The sequence below is a fragment of the Solanum dulcamara genome, chromosome 1 (genome assembly GCF_947179165.1).
Source record: "Solanum dulcamara chromosome 1, daSolDulc1.2, whole genome shotgun sequence".
NCBI lineage: Eukaryota > Viridiplantae > Streptophyta > Magnoliopsida > Solanales > Solanaceae > Solanum > Solanum dulcamara.
In genome coordinates this window covers 8,893,959-8,911,321 of record NC_077237.1, presented here as the reverse complement: position 1 = coordinate 8,911,321, position 17,363 = coordinate 8,893,959, and the positions used below count along the sequence as shown (strand labels likewise).

Genomic DNA, 17,363 nt, shown 5'->3' with positions numbered 1-17,363 from the left:
AGAATTTGGTGAAGGATTTCTATTGGTAACTCTGAAATTGTATCCATGGATTTCATTCTAGCTTACTGGTGAAAAGAAAAGAGAAAGGGAGAATAGGTAGCTAGACGAGTAAAGGCCCAAGAAAAAACTGGAATCTGTCCAGGTTAAGGAACAAACAATCGTTTCCATCAAAATCACCCTGTACTCAGGATTCGTTCAAAGCTCTGTTAACAACATTCAAGCAGGTTTTGATAATGACAAAGATGAACCAGGTTCATACATGTTGCAGAGCATAAAGATTAAAACATAAAGGCTACAGCAAAAAGAAAATAAAAAGTCAAAAGCAGCAGACAAGTAAAGCGATATAATAAGTACTCATATAATGAGGACTCGTAAAAGAAAAAAAATTGGGTGGACAAATAGTTTTTTAAATTGGACTCAATCAGGTTTACTTTTGCAGACACTATAAAAGGGAAGCTACGGCATTAACTGCAGCAAGCTTTGCAAATCTGAAATCGAATCTCTCAATCAAAAAGCAAGGCATCATTCCAAAAGCAAAACATTGAAGGAAGAAGAACTAGAGTTAGGTTTTTCTTTCCAAGGTTAATTTTGTGTTTGAGTTCTACTTAGAAATATTATTGAGTTATAATTTTCTAAGGTAGATAGTGAGGTTTGTAACAAGAAGTGAATTTGACTTCTGGGAGAGTTTGAGTTACAATTATAGTTAATCATTAGAGGTTAGATACTTGAGTTAATTTCTTGATCGTAGAGTTGTAATCTAAAACCGCTTTTTGAAAATTAGTGAAATTTGGTGAAAATTCTATGAAGTGTAGGTTGTGATTTTTTCTTCCCTTAAGCAAGCAAGTTTTTCACAATAAATTATGTGTTTTGTCTTTATTGTTTACATTCGTGTTATTGGTTCAAAAACCTGGTTCTTGAAACCATTAGATGGTATGGGTTTCAAGCTCTAAGGAAAGCCTTGTAATCCAAAAAAATTGGACTAGGCACCATGCCGTTGCATTATCCAAACTTGTATAACAATATCTGTGTCATCTATACTTTGATTTGATTACTTCATTATTTATTATATTTTCTATTATTTGCTCTTCAAATGCAGGTATGACTTGTTCACATTAATGGAAAAGAGGATATTAATGAAAATGCTATTGCTTATGCAAGTATCCACTTAACGGGTAAATCTGCCCCCAAAAACTTAGATAGATATAAAACTTCATTTAGTAGTACTTTTTTTTTATAAGTCGACAAAATTAGCAAATCCAATCAATTTGAGAGCATACCAACAGCATAACATTGGAGGTCCAATGGAGAAATGAAAATAAGCCTAAATGGACATAAACGGCAAACCTCAAAGCAAGTCTACAACCAAAATGAAACGGCAAACCTCAAAGCAAGTCTACAACCAAAATGAAAGATAACAACTTAAAATAAAGTCATGTTATATTTTCTTTTACTGTGGGAAAGGCTTAAGGAAAGAAAACAAAATTTCCATATATGGAGATCTAATCCCAAACCATATGGATCACTTCAATATCTCGGAGTGCATCTGCACAAATAATATACTATGTTAATTTTTGGGAAAGGGGATGGCATGTACGAAAGAAAATACTATCGTAATTCATAGTATAGTTTTACATAACTAAAAGTTACCTTAAAATATATGATTCTTTCTTTCTCTCTTTTCTTTGAGTTTGCTTGAAGCGAAAAGCGAATTATATGGATTTCAATAATATGAGGGTTAGCTGCCAACATTTTCCAATCAAGATGTCATTTAATTAAGATGAAAAGGTCGTAATTGAGCAGTCACAATAAGTTAATATCAAATTCTCAACTTCAGGTGCGGGAAGATGATCAATTCCACATGTTGCTCTCAAGCCTTTATAGATACTACCCAATGTCAAGTCTACAACTTTATTATTCAACTCAACTAGAGATCTCTGTATGTCGATGATCTGCTCGTCATCAGATGGTAGACTGCCATATTTTATGGAAATTATGCATTGGCTTGAAGCACTGTCAAAAGATAAACAAGGTAGTCTATGTTTATGGAAATTCTGCATTAGATTGACAACTAAGGAGAGCAACTTGGGCACATCAAAAGTAGCCTGCTCTAAGTACTCACAGAATTCTATGCCACAAACTTCGATTGTTGAACTTGAGATTTTTATTTTCTTCAAGTACTTGCAGTAGTGTAAGATCAACTCCTTGATGAAGTGTAGTTTTGGTATCATCAATTCCTACCCTTCTGAGATTCTGACAAGTACCAATCTCTAACGTTCGCAAACATATGTCAAGATTATGACCAGATAAATAAGGCTTGGAATCACAGTTGTTCACATATTCGAAAGATAACAGTTTTGGTGCATCGCCAATATGAACTTCCTTAATTGGACAGCATAAGATACCAAGAGACAAAAGGTTAGGAAGATTTTTTGATACACGAATGCAATCGAAACCCATACAGTGTTGAAATGATATCGTCAGGATCTGAGAGCAACACGAAATTAGACTAAGTGCTGATTCAGTAACAGTAACATAGCATAAGGTTAGATTTTTTTAGGTTACTGCACTTAAATTTTATCTTCAGAAAGTAGTGCCTTTAACTTCAGTATTCTGCAGTGATTTATCTATTGTATAGCAAATATAGAATCAGCTAACAAGCTATATCTTTTTGAATAAATTCCAGATCTGCTTTTCACCAAAAGTGCAACCTGTGAAGCCCTTTTCTATGCTATGATATCTAACCATTTATCGACTAGACCGTCACAATCGGTTTGATCGGAAAAAGAGATGTGAAGTTTAAAGCCCGATATAGGAAGATTTTTACGGCAATATCTTTCCAAAGTATTGTCTACAATCCTCGAGAATTCACCGTGAAAATCTACAAACGTACCATTATTTCATCCGTGCTCCCCAAAATCAGATTCATTAAAACAGAGACTGAAGTTGGTATAGCATGCTTTAAGCCATGGCTTGGACAACACGGCGGTTCGAGCAGCAATTTTAGTAGGGAGAAGAGAGAGAATTTGGTAAAGAATTTCTATTGGCAACTCTGAAATTCTATCCAAGGCATTTGTTTCCTCTGTGTTGGTATATATTCCAATAGAAAAGCGGCCTGAACTTTGTGAATTAAACATTTGATTTTATCAGCTTTGAAGGGATTCGAATCAACCCCTTACTCCGACTTGACTCCGCCACTGCAGTAAGTACGAAACTCATTATCCGCCTCTAATCTATTGTACCTAGATGATACTCTTATTATTATTTTGTGTGTGTAGCCGATAGATCAGCAGCCACACTCTTTCTAAGTGTAGCCTCCATAGATATGCATATTCGTGATACCTCAAATGATCTTAGTTCATCACAAAAAGGATGTAATTAGAATTATCAAATTGCAAAAAACATATCCCAAGAGTTATATACTTAGCAACTTCATTGTAAGCTAAATAGCTATCGAAAACTGCGCAGTTAGCCATATTTACCTAAAGAAATTCGTTTTCGTGCATCTTACAAGGCCTAAGCTTTTATGTACAGTAATTATTTCGTGTATGAGAGATTCAGACCTCTCGATACTATACTTCGACAACTTTGCCCCATAAAGATTATATTAATTGAAAAAACTGCAAAACATAGAGAAACTGAACAAACCAGCAGAATTCGAAATCTATAATTGTATATTATAGCTCATAGTTTGAGTTAATGGAAAGTTTCCTTGCATAGAAAACAAATAACCATGAACAACACAACCAACTGTTCGGTTTAAACATGTATGGAAGTTTTCATATATCAAAATGGAAAATAGAGTAATTTCAGAAAACTCAAACCGAAAAGGTCCAAAACGCATTGAGAACATAAAAACCCAACGCGCACACAGTCACAGAACTATTATCCAAAAAAATAAAAGTTGAACAAAGGATAAAAGTACTCATATTTGATGTATTAATCCAAGTGCAATCGGCAAAATTTTGATCCAAAAGTAAACACATGCTTGCACCGCCATCCGAAGATATATAGGAACTTTAAATCTCCAAAACGCAGGACAAGAAAATTCAAATGCAAACAATACAAAAATACCCTAACAAACTTTTTGCAAGTGTCCAGACTTCCGCATTCTAAATAGAAGCATAAAACATGAAGGAATTGGCATGTAGATGATTTATCTCTTCTTGGAGACACCAACAGTCTTCCCCCTGCGGCCAGTGGTCTTTGTGTGCTGACCACGGACACGGAGGCCCCAATAGTGACGTAAACCACGGTGATTCCTGTCAGCAACAGACATAATAAATATAAGACAAAAGCACAATGCTTTAACTTGCTGAGCGACTACTTGTATAATGAAAAGATGTTAGTAGCAAAAAACACGGCTTGATAACACACCTGATCTTCTTCAGCCGTTCCAAGTCATCCCTAAGTTTCATGTCAAGGGCATTAGATGTAACTTGGGAAAACTTGCCATCCTTGTAATCCTTCTGTCTGTTCAAAAACCAATCTGGGATTTTGAATTGGCGAGGATTAGCCACAACCACCATCAAGCTGTCAAGCTCTGCAGCAGTCAGCTCACCGGCCCTACAGAAGACGGCAGATAAACAAATTTAGATAACCTTACAACAAGGCTAAAATATAGAGCTGGAAAAAGAGCACACGGACCCTTAATGCGACACCTATTGCTACGAAATCACTTGGTCTCGTCACGATATAAACTACAAATAAAATAACTACAACTTTTGTAAGTTGGTTTTATTCTTTCTCGTTAGAACACCGAAAACACAGCTCATTAGAATATTATGCTAACTGGAAATTTATGTGATAAAAGAGTATAACCAGATCCATGCACCAACACACAAATATCTTTATAGGAATAAGGAAACCAATTCTTCTAGTAATGAAGCAATTTAGTCGATTATAATTTGGCAATCAAGTGGCCACTTTATTGAAGAAAGACGAAATGAAGAAAAAAAAAATATATATATATATGTTGCGTTAAAAGCAAAGAACACAAATATAGATTATATGAAACAACAGATTTAAAAAAAAAACATGTCAATTAAAAACAACAAAATATATGTAGTATATCGAAGCAAAAAAGGACACTTCAAGTCTTTAATTGAGGGGCAATTAAGAGCCTGTTTGGATTGGCTTATTTTAAGTGCATTCAAGCTAAAATAGTTTTTAAGCACTTTTATAGTGATTGGGCGAAACAAAAAACTACATTTAAGCACTGTTTTTTAAACCACAAAGACAAAAATAAGTCAAAAGTCATAAGTTAGAATTCCTATATTATAGCTTTTGGCTTATAAGCCAAAACCTATAAGACCATTCAAACATGCTCTAGGTTAAGTTTTGAAACCCAGATTAAATAGAGGTTAATGGAGTAGCACATATTTTTCCTATAACCAATAACTAAGATACTTATCCATGACATCTCCACACCAATTGATATATTATATTACAGGCAAGTCTTTAACTCCTTGGTGCATGCACTATTGTGCAGCTTAAGCAAAGTGAAACATCCAAACCGGGATACTTCAACAGCAGCGTCAGTGAGCCCATTCCCGAAAAGATTGACTGTGAGCTACTTCGATCATAGATCTCTATTCGAAAACCTCAACAGCAGTAGCCAAGTATTTCCTATCCACAAACACAAAATTATCAACCCTCCCAAAATGGGTCACCCTTCTAAGCTCCACGCTAACATAACAAAACAACCACCCATCATAGACCAACATCTCAGTCACATTCATATTGTGACCAACATTTCTATCTGTGTTCATCATAATGAAAGTAAAGGATACTTATTCTATCTATTTATTTCATTTTTAAAAGTACTTTGGTTAATATATAGTAATAGTCTAAACCAGTATAAATAATAGACCATCATATAATATATTCTATACTAACAACAATTGGTCCCTACATAACTTCCTTGTATCTCCCATTTTAGTCTCTGAATCACATTTTCATTTCTTCTGATATCTTTATAATAGTGTTGTCTGATAAGCTTGCGCGCACCTAGGATACTTGTCACCTCCCACCGCCTCAAATACCAGGTACCTCTGACCATCAAGGCTAGGACAGATGGAAAGAAATCACCTAGGCTATGATTTGAACATGAGATCTCATGGTTCTCAACACACTTATTGACTACTAGGCCTTCTGATTTCTTGAAAAGTAAAAGTATAAATCAATCAATAAAGGATGCCTCAATCGCATACTAGTTGGAGTTAATATTATCAAATTAACTACTTTTAGCTATATTAACTTCAACAGAATTACCCACTTTTGAACAATTAGGATTAAATTATTTTTTCTACTTCTTTCTGGATGTGCAACACTGATTCCAAATGAAAAAAAGTAAAATCAACCAGTGTTTGACAATGAATCCAAGAGTGAAAACTAATACACTCCTTTTTTAAGTTTAGCACCCATTTTGTAGAAATCCTAGATTTGACCGTCTACAAGTACATCTGAGTAAAAAAAAAAATCAATAAACTACAAAGAAAGCATCAAAAAGCTGGATCTAATTAAACAATAATGATAATATGCTTAAAACTGAAAAGGACAATCACCTCTTATTCATATCGATATCGGCTTTTTTGCAGGCAATGTTAGCAAAACGGCGACCGATACCTTTGATAGAGGTCATAGCGAACATGATCTTCTGCTTTCCATCAACATTTGTGTTTTGCACACGAAGAATGTGCTGAAAATCTTCATTTGCGACCAGAGACTACGTATTTATCAACAAAATTCAAAAAAAAAAATATTAGTATGCAAAAATCGCAACTGCAGTTCATTAGAGCGAGATTTATACAGGAATAAGCGCGGTTGAATACACACCATGGCTAGGGTTTCACTGTGTCACAGTGCGGCTGCTGCTTTTGTTTTGGAAGAGATGCCAAGCTCCCAGAAAACCCTAGATACGAGAAGCAAAAAATTAAATTGTAATGATGCATAAATATTAGGGATAAGGGTAATTTGGTAATCATAATTGACGTGATCTTTTTTCCATGTTAAATATCGAGAGAAAATATTTAAAGATTAATGTTTTTAGTTTCCATCAAATATTTAACAAATTATGTTACCTAAAAATTAACTAGGACTCTAGAAAATAAATGAGAAGTAATAGAAATTATAAAAGTATACCTTTAAATATGAATTTCCGTTTAACAACTTCTTTTCATAGTTCTCATCAAATCTAACATATAGAATTTGATAAATATTCGAAAGGCATTAAGATGTACATTCCACAAACAATTATGAGGAAACGCTTCTTATAATAACTACTACATGCGCGAGATTTAGACGGAGATGCCCTGTGTAGGCGATTTGAAAAGTTATCTATAGTAATAGTGCAGTTGATGATGGCGCGGAGTCAAGTAGTGTTCATTCTCTTAATAGAGCTTTGAGAATATTCAATTCGTGGTGGGATAGTATCATACAACGTGCACTTCAACTTGACTTCGGCTGGTATATATGCTCTCCAACTTTGGGTGTGCACAAATAGATACTTAAGCTTGTATAAAATTAAACAAATAGACACATTCGTCTTATGTGGCGTCCTACATGGATGTAGCGTCATATGTATATTATGTCATGTAGGATGCGTGTGTCTGTTTGTTCAATTTTATACAAGTGAAAGTGTTTACTTGTATACACTCAAAGTTGAAGGACATAGATGTCAGTTAAAATTAAATTAAAAGGCATATTTATAAATTATTTCTATTTGAAAAGACTAAAAATATGTGTGTTTCTATCAGAGTAAAAGACCAAAATTACTTTGTGTTTATTTAAAGAGTGTTTTTAATTTATTACTATCAAATATAAGTGGTCATTTATTTTAATACTTAAAATATTGATTGAACTTTTTGCCTTTTATTAAAATATTCATTTTAGATAAAATCGTCTTTTCACTATTCTCCTTAAATAATTATACCATTATTTTAATGATATTAAATATTAACTATAATAAACATAATACAAATTAAATAAAGAAGAACAATCATGTTTATTCTTCTTCATCTTTCTATGTTTTTATATTGATAATATATACCTTTTCTCTTCTTTTTTTCTTCTATTTGCAATATAATTTTAAGTGATTCTTGAAGTACAATCTGTTTTTAATTAAAAGGTGATTTTTCTTATTTTTTTTCATTTAATTTCTTAGGATATTGAAAGACTCAAATATGCAATCGAACTTTGAGAAATGGCTCATCTATATCATCCGTTAAAAGTTTGGCTCATTTATACCATTTTCATTTGAGAAAAGGCTCATTCATGCTATTATTTGTTAATTGAAATGGCATAGATGAGCCAAACTTATAGTGAATGGCATAGATGAGTCTTTTCTCAAATTTTGATGGCATATTTGAACCTTTTTTATTTTAAAAAATAATTTAGTTAATGACGTGATCGAATCATAATTGACCACGTGTACAAAATAATTTTGCAAAATAGAAATATTTTTAGTTTACAAATAATGGCATGGATGAGTCTTTTCTCAAATGAAAATGATATAAATGAGCCAAACTTTTAATGGATGGCATAGATGAGTCTTTTCTCAAAGCTCGATGACATATTTGAGCATTTTCCCCTAAATTTTATTGCTTAGTTATCAAAATATAAGAATTTACCTTTTTATAAAGATTTATATAAAAATTTATGCAATTTATGTTATGAAGAAGTATTCAAATTCCTCACATTAAAGATACGTTGTGCATTACTTTTTATTTTTTTGTTTCTCAACAGGTGTTTGGTGGAACACTAATCTCTTGGAAATAAAAGAAATAAGAAATAGTGTCCAGAAGCTTAGCAGAATCTGAGTTTAGAAGCATGGCCAACTATGCTGTTGAGATCACTTGGCTAGTTAGTTTGTTCAAAGAGTTGGGAGTTCACATTGAATTACCTGTTAGTATGATCTGTGACAACAAGGCTGCGATCCAAATTGCTGCAAATCCTATCTTTCATGAAAGGACCAAACATATTACATAGATTGGCATTTTATAAAGGAAAGAATATGCCAAAGAATGCTGAAAATTGAGTTTATACATACAAAGGACTAGCTAGTTGATATACTTACAAAAGATCTAGGGAAAGCTCAACATCAACAACTGCTGAACAACCTCGGAGTTATGAATCTATTCAAACCATGAGCTTGAGGAGGAGTGTTAACTATAGCTCAGAGTTAGCAAGCTATCATGGTTAAGAGTTAGTTAGAGAATGTTAGAAGTTGGTTATAAGTTGTTAAGAAGTAGTTACACATTGGAGTATATAAATACCTCACACTATACATGTGTGAGTATATGAGTTGTACAAAATTAATTTTTCATTCCCTAAATATACATTTTTCTCCTCTCTGCAGTTTCTCTCTTCCTCTGTACTCTTCTCCTCATCTGTATACTATGCCTCCTCTGTACATACCTCTTTTTCTTCTTCTTCTTTCTTTTCTTTCTTTCTCTTCCACTTATGTCTAAGCTCCACTAATGGAGTTCGAGCAAAATGAGGGACACTATTATGAGATTAAAGGAAGTCTTTCCTAATATAAGGATAAGACTTTTCCTTTCTTCTACCAATGAGGGATAAATGACTTTTCATTTTCCCTTCACTTGGTTCCCCCACATTTCTTAGTTCTTAATTCTCATTCACAGTTCACTTAAACCCAACACTTCACACTATTATGATATCAACTCCATATTTTTCATAACATCTCGCATCATTTTCCCCTCATAACCTTCATAATTAATATCATGTTCATAACTATCTTTCTTATTGTACACACTTACGAAATATTTGTAGATATTTGAAGGAATAAGAAAAATCTCCTCTATTATCTCTCTATATTGATCTTTGTTTTCTATATTTTGTGTCTACTATCACTACTTATAAACTCATTTCATAACAATGATATATTCGTGCCAATTCAACCATTTTATCATGTTATTGATGCTACGGTAAAATTTACATATACTTTGTATTGTTTTATTATTATTATTATTATTATTATTATTATTATTATTATTATTTTAAATTTATTTTTTTATTTTTTTATTATGAGAATCTGTAACCTCTGCTGTAAATATAAAGGTCTGCATGATAAAACACCCAAAGTTCTATCTGTTGGGATATACTATTAATTATATAGTTTTGTTGCAGCATTTTATTTAATTCTTTGTAGAGATAATTTATTTTATTTTATTTATTATAATAAAATCTTTATTTAAATATATTATTGTGTTAATATGTGTGTCCAATACTTATATAGTAGACAATTGTTTATGTGGATATTTAACTTATATACGGAAGATTAAATTTGTCGGTTTTTATAAGTTATAAATTAAATGGTCACAGTGAAATATGAAGTTGGACAAATATCTTAATGATTGTTGCACAAGATTAAATATAATTCAATCTTAATTATGAGAATGATAAAATTCTAACTTCTCGTGCTAGTACATTTCATGTGCATTGAACGAACCAATTATAGATGTTCATTTGTGTTCTAAATATTGATAAACAACTTCTCTAGTCCATTACACGTACTTATACTCTTAATCTTGTGATAATTATTATGATCTATGTAGTTGGATTTATTATTTTAATCCATTAAAATATGAGACTCTATTAAGAGTCGATATATTCCTAATAGATTGGATAATAACAAATCACATTAGCGAAGAAATAATTAGTTGATAGAACCATGTCTCGGACTTGAGATAGGAGGCACCCCTTTATAGTTACTTATAAGTTTTCACATGAAAACCCTACAGGTAGATTTTATATTCGTCATGTGAAATAAGTGAAGTATAATGATAAAGGATTAAATTAGTCAATGAATTAATTTTTTTCCAGAAGATTTAATTTATCTAATTGGTGTCGGTAATTCTAACACGAGGAGTTAAATAAGATGTAATGGTGGATTTTTAAATTTAAATTGAGAAGTGCAATTACGGATTTTTAGTGGAATAAATTGTAATTTGTTACAATCTGATGAATTCATTCATTTGCGAATTAATATTGTAATTAAAAGCCTCTGTTAATAAGTCTACGGTCCCTACTATACCTGACTAATTAACTAGTTATGGATAGAAAAAACGTTCCAAACGAAGTATTTTTACTGGTCTTCTAAAAGGAATAAAATAAGATGTTTTAATAAGTTAAATTTCTAATTTAAAGGTGATATTATTTTAATTAAAAGAATCAAAATGTTTTTGCCTTTTATGGGTTTTAATTTCCCTTAATGGCTGATGAACGTTATGTCCCCTAATCCTTTCTCCTATTTTGTGAAAGACTGAGGATAAATAGATGGACTTTCTCAGAGAAAAATCATCAATCTTTAGTGAAAATATTTGCCTACACGAATTACTGGTAGGAAAAGAGTTGGTGAGAAATTAGTAGAAGGTCAGAGGTCTGGATTCATCAACCTTGAACGAGTTCTACAAAACTTTCAACATGTGAGTGTTTGCTAGATTTCCTTTTTCTTAATTTATATTATCATGTTATTGTAAATTCGTGATCCAGAATTATGCTTCCGCTACATATGTTAATTGTATGCTCTAACACTAACTCACTCTAAAATTTTAAATTATTTCCAAAGGGGCAGGGAAAAAACGTAAAATATCCTAACCCCATTTGGAACTTCAATAAGAAGGATTTTCATCACCGTAATCTAATTCTAAAATGACTTTGTTAATGTTTTCTAAATGACTTTTTTAACATTTCATACCAACACATGAAATGTTAAACCCACGATACAAGCCAACAACTCCATCAGATTTAAGTGTCTTTCTGTAGACATCAACCAACCTATCAACTTGCCTACCACCATCTCTCTTCTTCGCAACCTTGGCATCATTCGCAAGATGAGTACGAGCATAGTCAAGGGAGTAAACAAAGAGCAAAGAGGAAGCACCAGCACCGGCACTAGCACCAGATGCAAGGTTGCCTTCAAACTATTGAAAGCGTAGTGGACCAAAATAATAATTTTACTATACAAGAAACAAAATATTACACACACAAAATAAAATTCTCACAACTTTCTCATAATAAGTGCTTCGGCACTTCATTTTTTTTATTTTTATAAGAGTTTTGCTCTCTATTTCTTCCTCTCTAATGCACTTTCTCTTGCACACTTTCTTACAATTTTCATATCTCTAAAACTTACATATTCATGCCTATTTATAAAAAAGTTAAGCCACTATTTGGAAGATTCTAGAATCATGGCTTGCCTAATATTGCCAAAACTAGACGTTGTGTTCAATTTGACAAGGATGATGGCTTCAAGTTGATAAGAACAATCTAACATATGTTAATTCAAGTTGGATAGTTTTTAAATTGAAATTGAGTTGTCTTCTATGACCATGAAGTTAGTTGTCAAATTGAGTTTGAATTCTAACACTCCCCCTCAAATTTAATTTTGAATTCTGAGTTTTTTCTTGAGCATATAAAATGTCTCCGCTTTCAATGGCTTCGTAAATATATCTGCTAACTAGTCTTCAGTGCTGCAGTAGACTAATTTCACTTTCTTATTTTTTACTTGTTCACGGATAAAATGATACTTTGTATCGATGTGTTTGCTTTGACTGTGCGACACCGGATTCTTCGTGAGTGATATGGTAGACTTGTTGTCGACATAAATTGTGATAGGATCTTCTTGTGCAAAAGACAATTCTTCCAAAATATTTTTCAACCAAATTGCTTGACAGGTACATGCTGTCGTGGCTGTATATTCTGCTTCACATGTTTAAAAAGCAACAATTTGTTATTTTTTTGATGACCATGAAAATGATGTTGAGCCAAGATGGAATAAATATCCGAACGTGCTTTTTCGATCATTCAAGTTTCTCCCATAATCACTGTCTGAGTAACCAACCAACTTCAAATTTTTGAAGAGTGTATAAAAGAGACCATGATCCACCGTACCTTTAATGTATCTCAAGATTCTCTTTGCGACAATCCAATGATCTTGTTTTGACTTTTCCATAAATCTGCCAACCAGTCTAACTGCGTACATAATTTGACCGCGAGATAGTCAAATACCTTAAACTTTCAATTACGTTTTTAAAGAAAGTTGGATTAGCCAGCTCGCTTGTTGAGTCAACACTTAACTTCATGCTTGTTTTTGTTAGCATGGCTACAGGTTTACAATCTTGCATTCTGAACTTTTTCAGCATTTGCTTCGCATATTTATTTTGAGACATAAATATGTCATCTCTCATTTGTTTTACTTCGACTCCAAGAAAATATGACATTTCACCAATGTCTGTTATTTCAAATTCTTTAGTCATCACTTTCTTAAAGTCATTGAACATACCTGGATTATTTTCGATGAAAATCATATCATCCACATATAAACACACGATCATGATGTCATTGGCCTTATTTTTCTTTGTGTATAATACATGCACGTTTGGACTTTTCACGAATCCATTCTTCTGAAAATATCCATCAATTATGGGATTCCATGCTCGCGGAGCTTACTTTAATCAATACAAAGCTTTCTTCAGACGATAGACTTTATCTTCATGACCCTACTTTATATATCCAGGCAAATTCTCAATATAAACTTCTTCTTCCAGGTAGCCATTTAGAAATGCTGACTTCACATCCATTTGATAAATCTTCCATTGATTTTGTGTTGCAATTGTTGTGAGAAGCCTTACGGTATAAATCCTTGCGATCGGAGCAAACACTTCATCATAATCTAATTCATATTTTTGTTTATAGTATTTTGCAACGAGTCTTGCTTTCTACTTGTCCACTTTTCCTTCTTTGTTTGTTTTCATCTTGTACAATCATTTGACTCCAATAAGGCTATGTCTTTCTGACAGACTTGTTAGCTTCTATTTTTTTTTTTGCTGACAGTTTAGATCAAAAAATTCAAAATGTCCATATCTCAAGTGTCAAAGCCACGAGTCATCTTTTATAGATATTTTCATGCACTTCACATTGTCTGACTCAATATCAATAGTGAATAGGCAATTTTACATCGTATTAACATTGGAAATAAATTCTTTATTTTTGTTTCTCAAGGTCATTGAGCAATCATTTAACTGCACTCGTATCCTAATTCAAAAAGCTGGCCAAGGCTGACTATGGCTTTTCAAAACTGGTACATAGTAGACATCAAGAATAAATTTCTTTTCCCTATTTTCCTGAGTAATTATGATTTTGTCGTTTTCTTTGACAAAAACTTGTAATTCATCATCAAATGTTACTTTACCATTAACAAATTCGTCCAGTTCAAAAAATAATTTCTTTTGGCCAGACATATGATTGCCGGCACAACTATCCAAATATCAAATATTCTTCTTGAATTTTTCATCTGCCTTGTAGCTGAGGAATATGCGAAATTCTTTATTTTGATCTTATTTAACTGCTACATGGCTTCTTTCTTCTTGTTTAGGAGCTGATCTACACTAATAGCTATAGTGATCATATTTATCACAATTATAACATTGTACTTGAGATTTATATCCCTATTGAGATCTGCCTCTACCTTGGCTTCTGCCTCGAGCTCCTCGTTCATGACTTATGGTATGATAGTCTTCACTTGATTATTCTCTGCCATATGATTGATTTCCTCATCCACGTTGTTCACATCCACCTCTATTGCTACCTCTATATCCTCCACGGTTATTTGAACTTTGTCCTGAGCTGTTGCTCATTCCGCCTTCAGTTACAGATAACTTGGTTTGCAAAGTTTGATCCAGACTTTTAGAATGATCACTTTGCTTCATCTTTTGCTCATGGCTTGAAGAGAACCCACAAACTCATCAAAGGATATCCTTGATAGTTCCTTTAATTCTTCGATGGTGACCACCACGTAATTGAATTTGCATGCCAATGACCGCAATTTTTTCCCATGATTCTAACATCATCAAGAACTTCTCCATTCCTTTTCATCTTGTTTGCCACCGATTTAACTCGAGTGACATAATCATCCACGCTTTCTGACATTTTTATTTTCAACGTCTCAAATTCAGCTTTAAGGGTTTGCAAACGTATTCTTTTTGCCTTTTCTGCTCCTTGAAGATATTTCTTCAAAATCTCCCACGCCGCCTTTGATTTTTTGCTCGAGAGATTTTTTCAAAGGTTGATTCATCAATACTTTGATGAATTGTGTCCAACGCTTTGCTATCTCTTTCTCAATTTTTTCTCAGCACTCATTTTTCTTCATTTGATAGGGTCGCCTTAACTGCTTTATCTGCCGGTACATCGTAACCGATTTCAACCAGATCCCAATAATCAATTGCACCAAGTAGGACTTTCATCTGGATTGTGCATAAAACCAAAGCTCTGATACCACTTGTTGGAAGTATAGTGGATCAAAATAATAATTTTTTTACACAAGGAGCAAAATATTACACACACAAAATAAAATTCTCACAACTTTCTCACAATAAGTGCTTCGACACTTTATTTTTTTATAAGAGTTTTTCTCTCTATTTCTTGCTCTTTAATGCACTTTCTTTTGCACACTTTCTTACAATTTTCATATCTCTGAAACTTACATATATTCACGCCTATTTATAAGAAAGTTAAGCCACCACTTGAAAGATTCTAGAATCATGACTTGCCTAATATTGTCAAAGCTAGAAGTTGTATTCATTTTGACATGGATGATGACTTTAAGTCGATAAGAACAATCTAGCATATGTGAATGCAAGTTGAATTCAAGTTGGATAGTTTTCGAAATAAAATTGAGTTGTCATCTTTGACCATGAAGTTAGTTGTCAAATTGAGTTTAAATTCTAACACAAACTACTCCCAGTAGCCATCACGATCCTTCTTGAAGTTGAAGAGCCTCTTGAAGTAGTCCTTAAATGCAAAGTTCAAGGCTTGAGTGGGGAAGCGAATGAATTAGCGGTGTTTCCTCTCCACAAAGAAGCAAATCCTTTATCCTTAATTGTCCTCCTTAAACAATCTCCAATTCCCTTGTATGTTTTTGGGAGTCTACCAGCCTTAATCATCTTTATTTGGTTTTGGATAAAAAGTTTCACACGCTCAGTAGAGGAAGCAACAGTCTTTGAAACAACAGCAGAAACACCATCCATGAGAAAGTTAGTGGCAAATGTTTCAAGTCCTTTATCTTTGAGAGCTTGCACAAACACTGGTGAAGCATTTGTGGCAATCAATGAGAGATCATGTGTGGCTTGACACGTCTGTAGTCTGACATTGAAGTAATTGCCATATGGAAAACGTCTCTAGGAGAGAGCAAGTCTTTGAATGCTCCTGTAGAGAGCATGGACATCTTGGGAAAGATTGGAGCTCAGATGTATTTGGCAAGCTACCTTCTGATAAAAGTTGGGTGCTGGTTATCTGTCATTACAACCTAGAATAAGCTCCTACTTTTTACTCGCCTCAAAGTGAGATGTGTATTAATTAATTATAATAATCTATTTTTTAACTCTAATGATGAAATGTAAGTATTATTTCAAATAAAACTATAGCTCTAATGATGAAATGTTGGTATTATTTCTAATAAAACTATGGTTTGTTCCTTTTAAAAAAATGAAAAAGTTGTTAATGTACTAATATACTTGAATTCTGTTTTATTATTATGGTCTGAATTTATTTAATTATTCAAACAAAATATGTTGTTACACTAATTTGGTCTTTCTTCGCTTCTTTAAATTATGATACCGTTTATGAAACATCTCATACACACCACTAAATAAGAATGTATACATGAGAATTGTTAGTGAAATATCATAAATCACAGTTGATTATTTTAGCAAAAAAATAATAGATAAATATTCGGATTGATATTTCAATTTCTTTAAGAATTTCAAACACACATATTACGGTATAATCTTCACCGATTTAACAATATAACTTTTGACTTGCTCTTCCATGATATAATAACATCACCCTTAGACAACATCGTATAATCTTAAACAATTATGGATTAGTAAAATAGTCCAAAACTCCATCAAATAACATCACCATTAGACATAAAATTACTCTCTTTTTATGATAGATTAGTTGATTGACTTGGAATGTTTTTCTTTAGTTCGACTCTCTCTTTCATTATATCAACCTCAAATTATAAACTCAATACAATATTTTATTCATTTACTACAATATAGAGCCCGTTTGGATTGGCTTTAAGTTGGTCAAAACCAACTTAAAGCCTCTTTTTGGCTTTTGGATGTGTTTGTCTAATGCTGACTTTAAGCCATAAAGTTTTTAAAGTCAGTCAAAAATAAAAAGTTAGAATTCCTAACTTTTTTTCCAAAGTGCTTAAAGTCATTTTCTTTGACCATGGAAATTACTTTTATATCCCTTATATTATAACCAAATTACCAAACTACCCTTTTTTTATTCTTTTAATCCTAAAATTCACATCATAAGTATTTTATCCAAACACT

General features: G+C 32.6%; 1 protein-coding gene and 2 pseudogenes across 1 annotated transcript; all 3 read right to left on the bottom strand.

The window, feature by feature from the left end:
* Positions 1–1,772: 1,772 nt before the first annotated feature.
* LOC129891255 (putative F-box/LRR-repeat protein At5g41840) lies at positions 1,773–3,134 on the bottom strand (annotated as a pseudogene).
* Positions 3,135–3,901: 767 nt separating this feature from the next.
* Positions 3,902–6,942, bottom strand: LOC129901045 (40S ribosomal protein S18). The gene is made up of 4 exons (XM_055976162.1): positions 6,835–6,942; positions 6,564–6,724; positions 4,375–4,563; positions 3,902–4,259 (listed from the first exon to the last, which is right to left on the bottom strand). Exons 1-4 carry the CDS (start codon positions 6,835–6,837, stop codon positions 4,154–4,156), a joined length of 459 nt encoding a protein of 152 aa, XP_055832137.1. The 5' UTR covers positions 6,838–6,942; the 3' UTR covers positions 3,902–4,153.
* A 4,760-nt stretch (positions 6,943–11,702) lies between these two features.
* LOC129891247 (ADP,ATP carrier protein, mitochondrial-like) lies at positions 11,703–16,318 on the bottom strand (annotated as a pseudogene).
* Between the last annotated feature and the right edge of the window lie 1,045 nt (positions 16,319–17,363).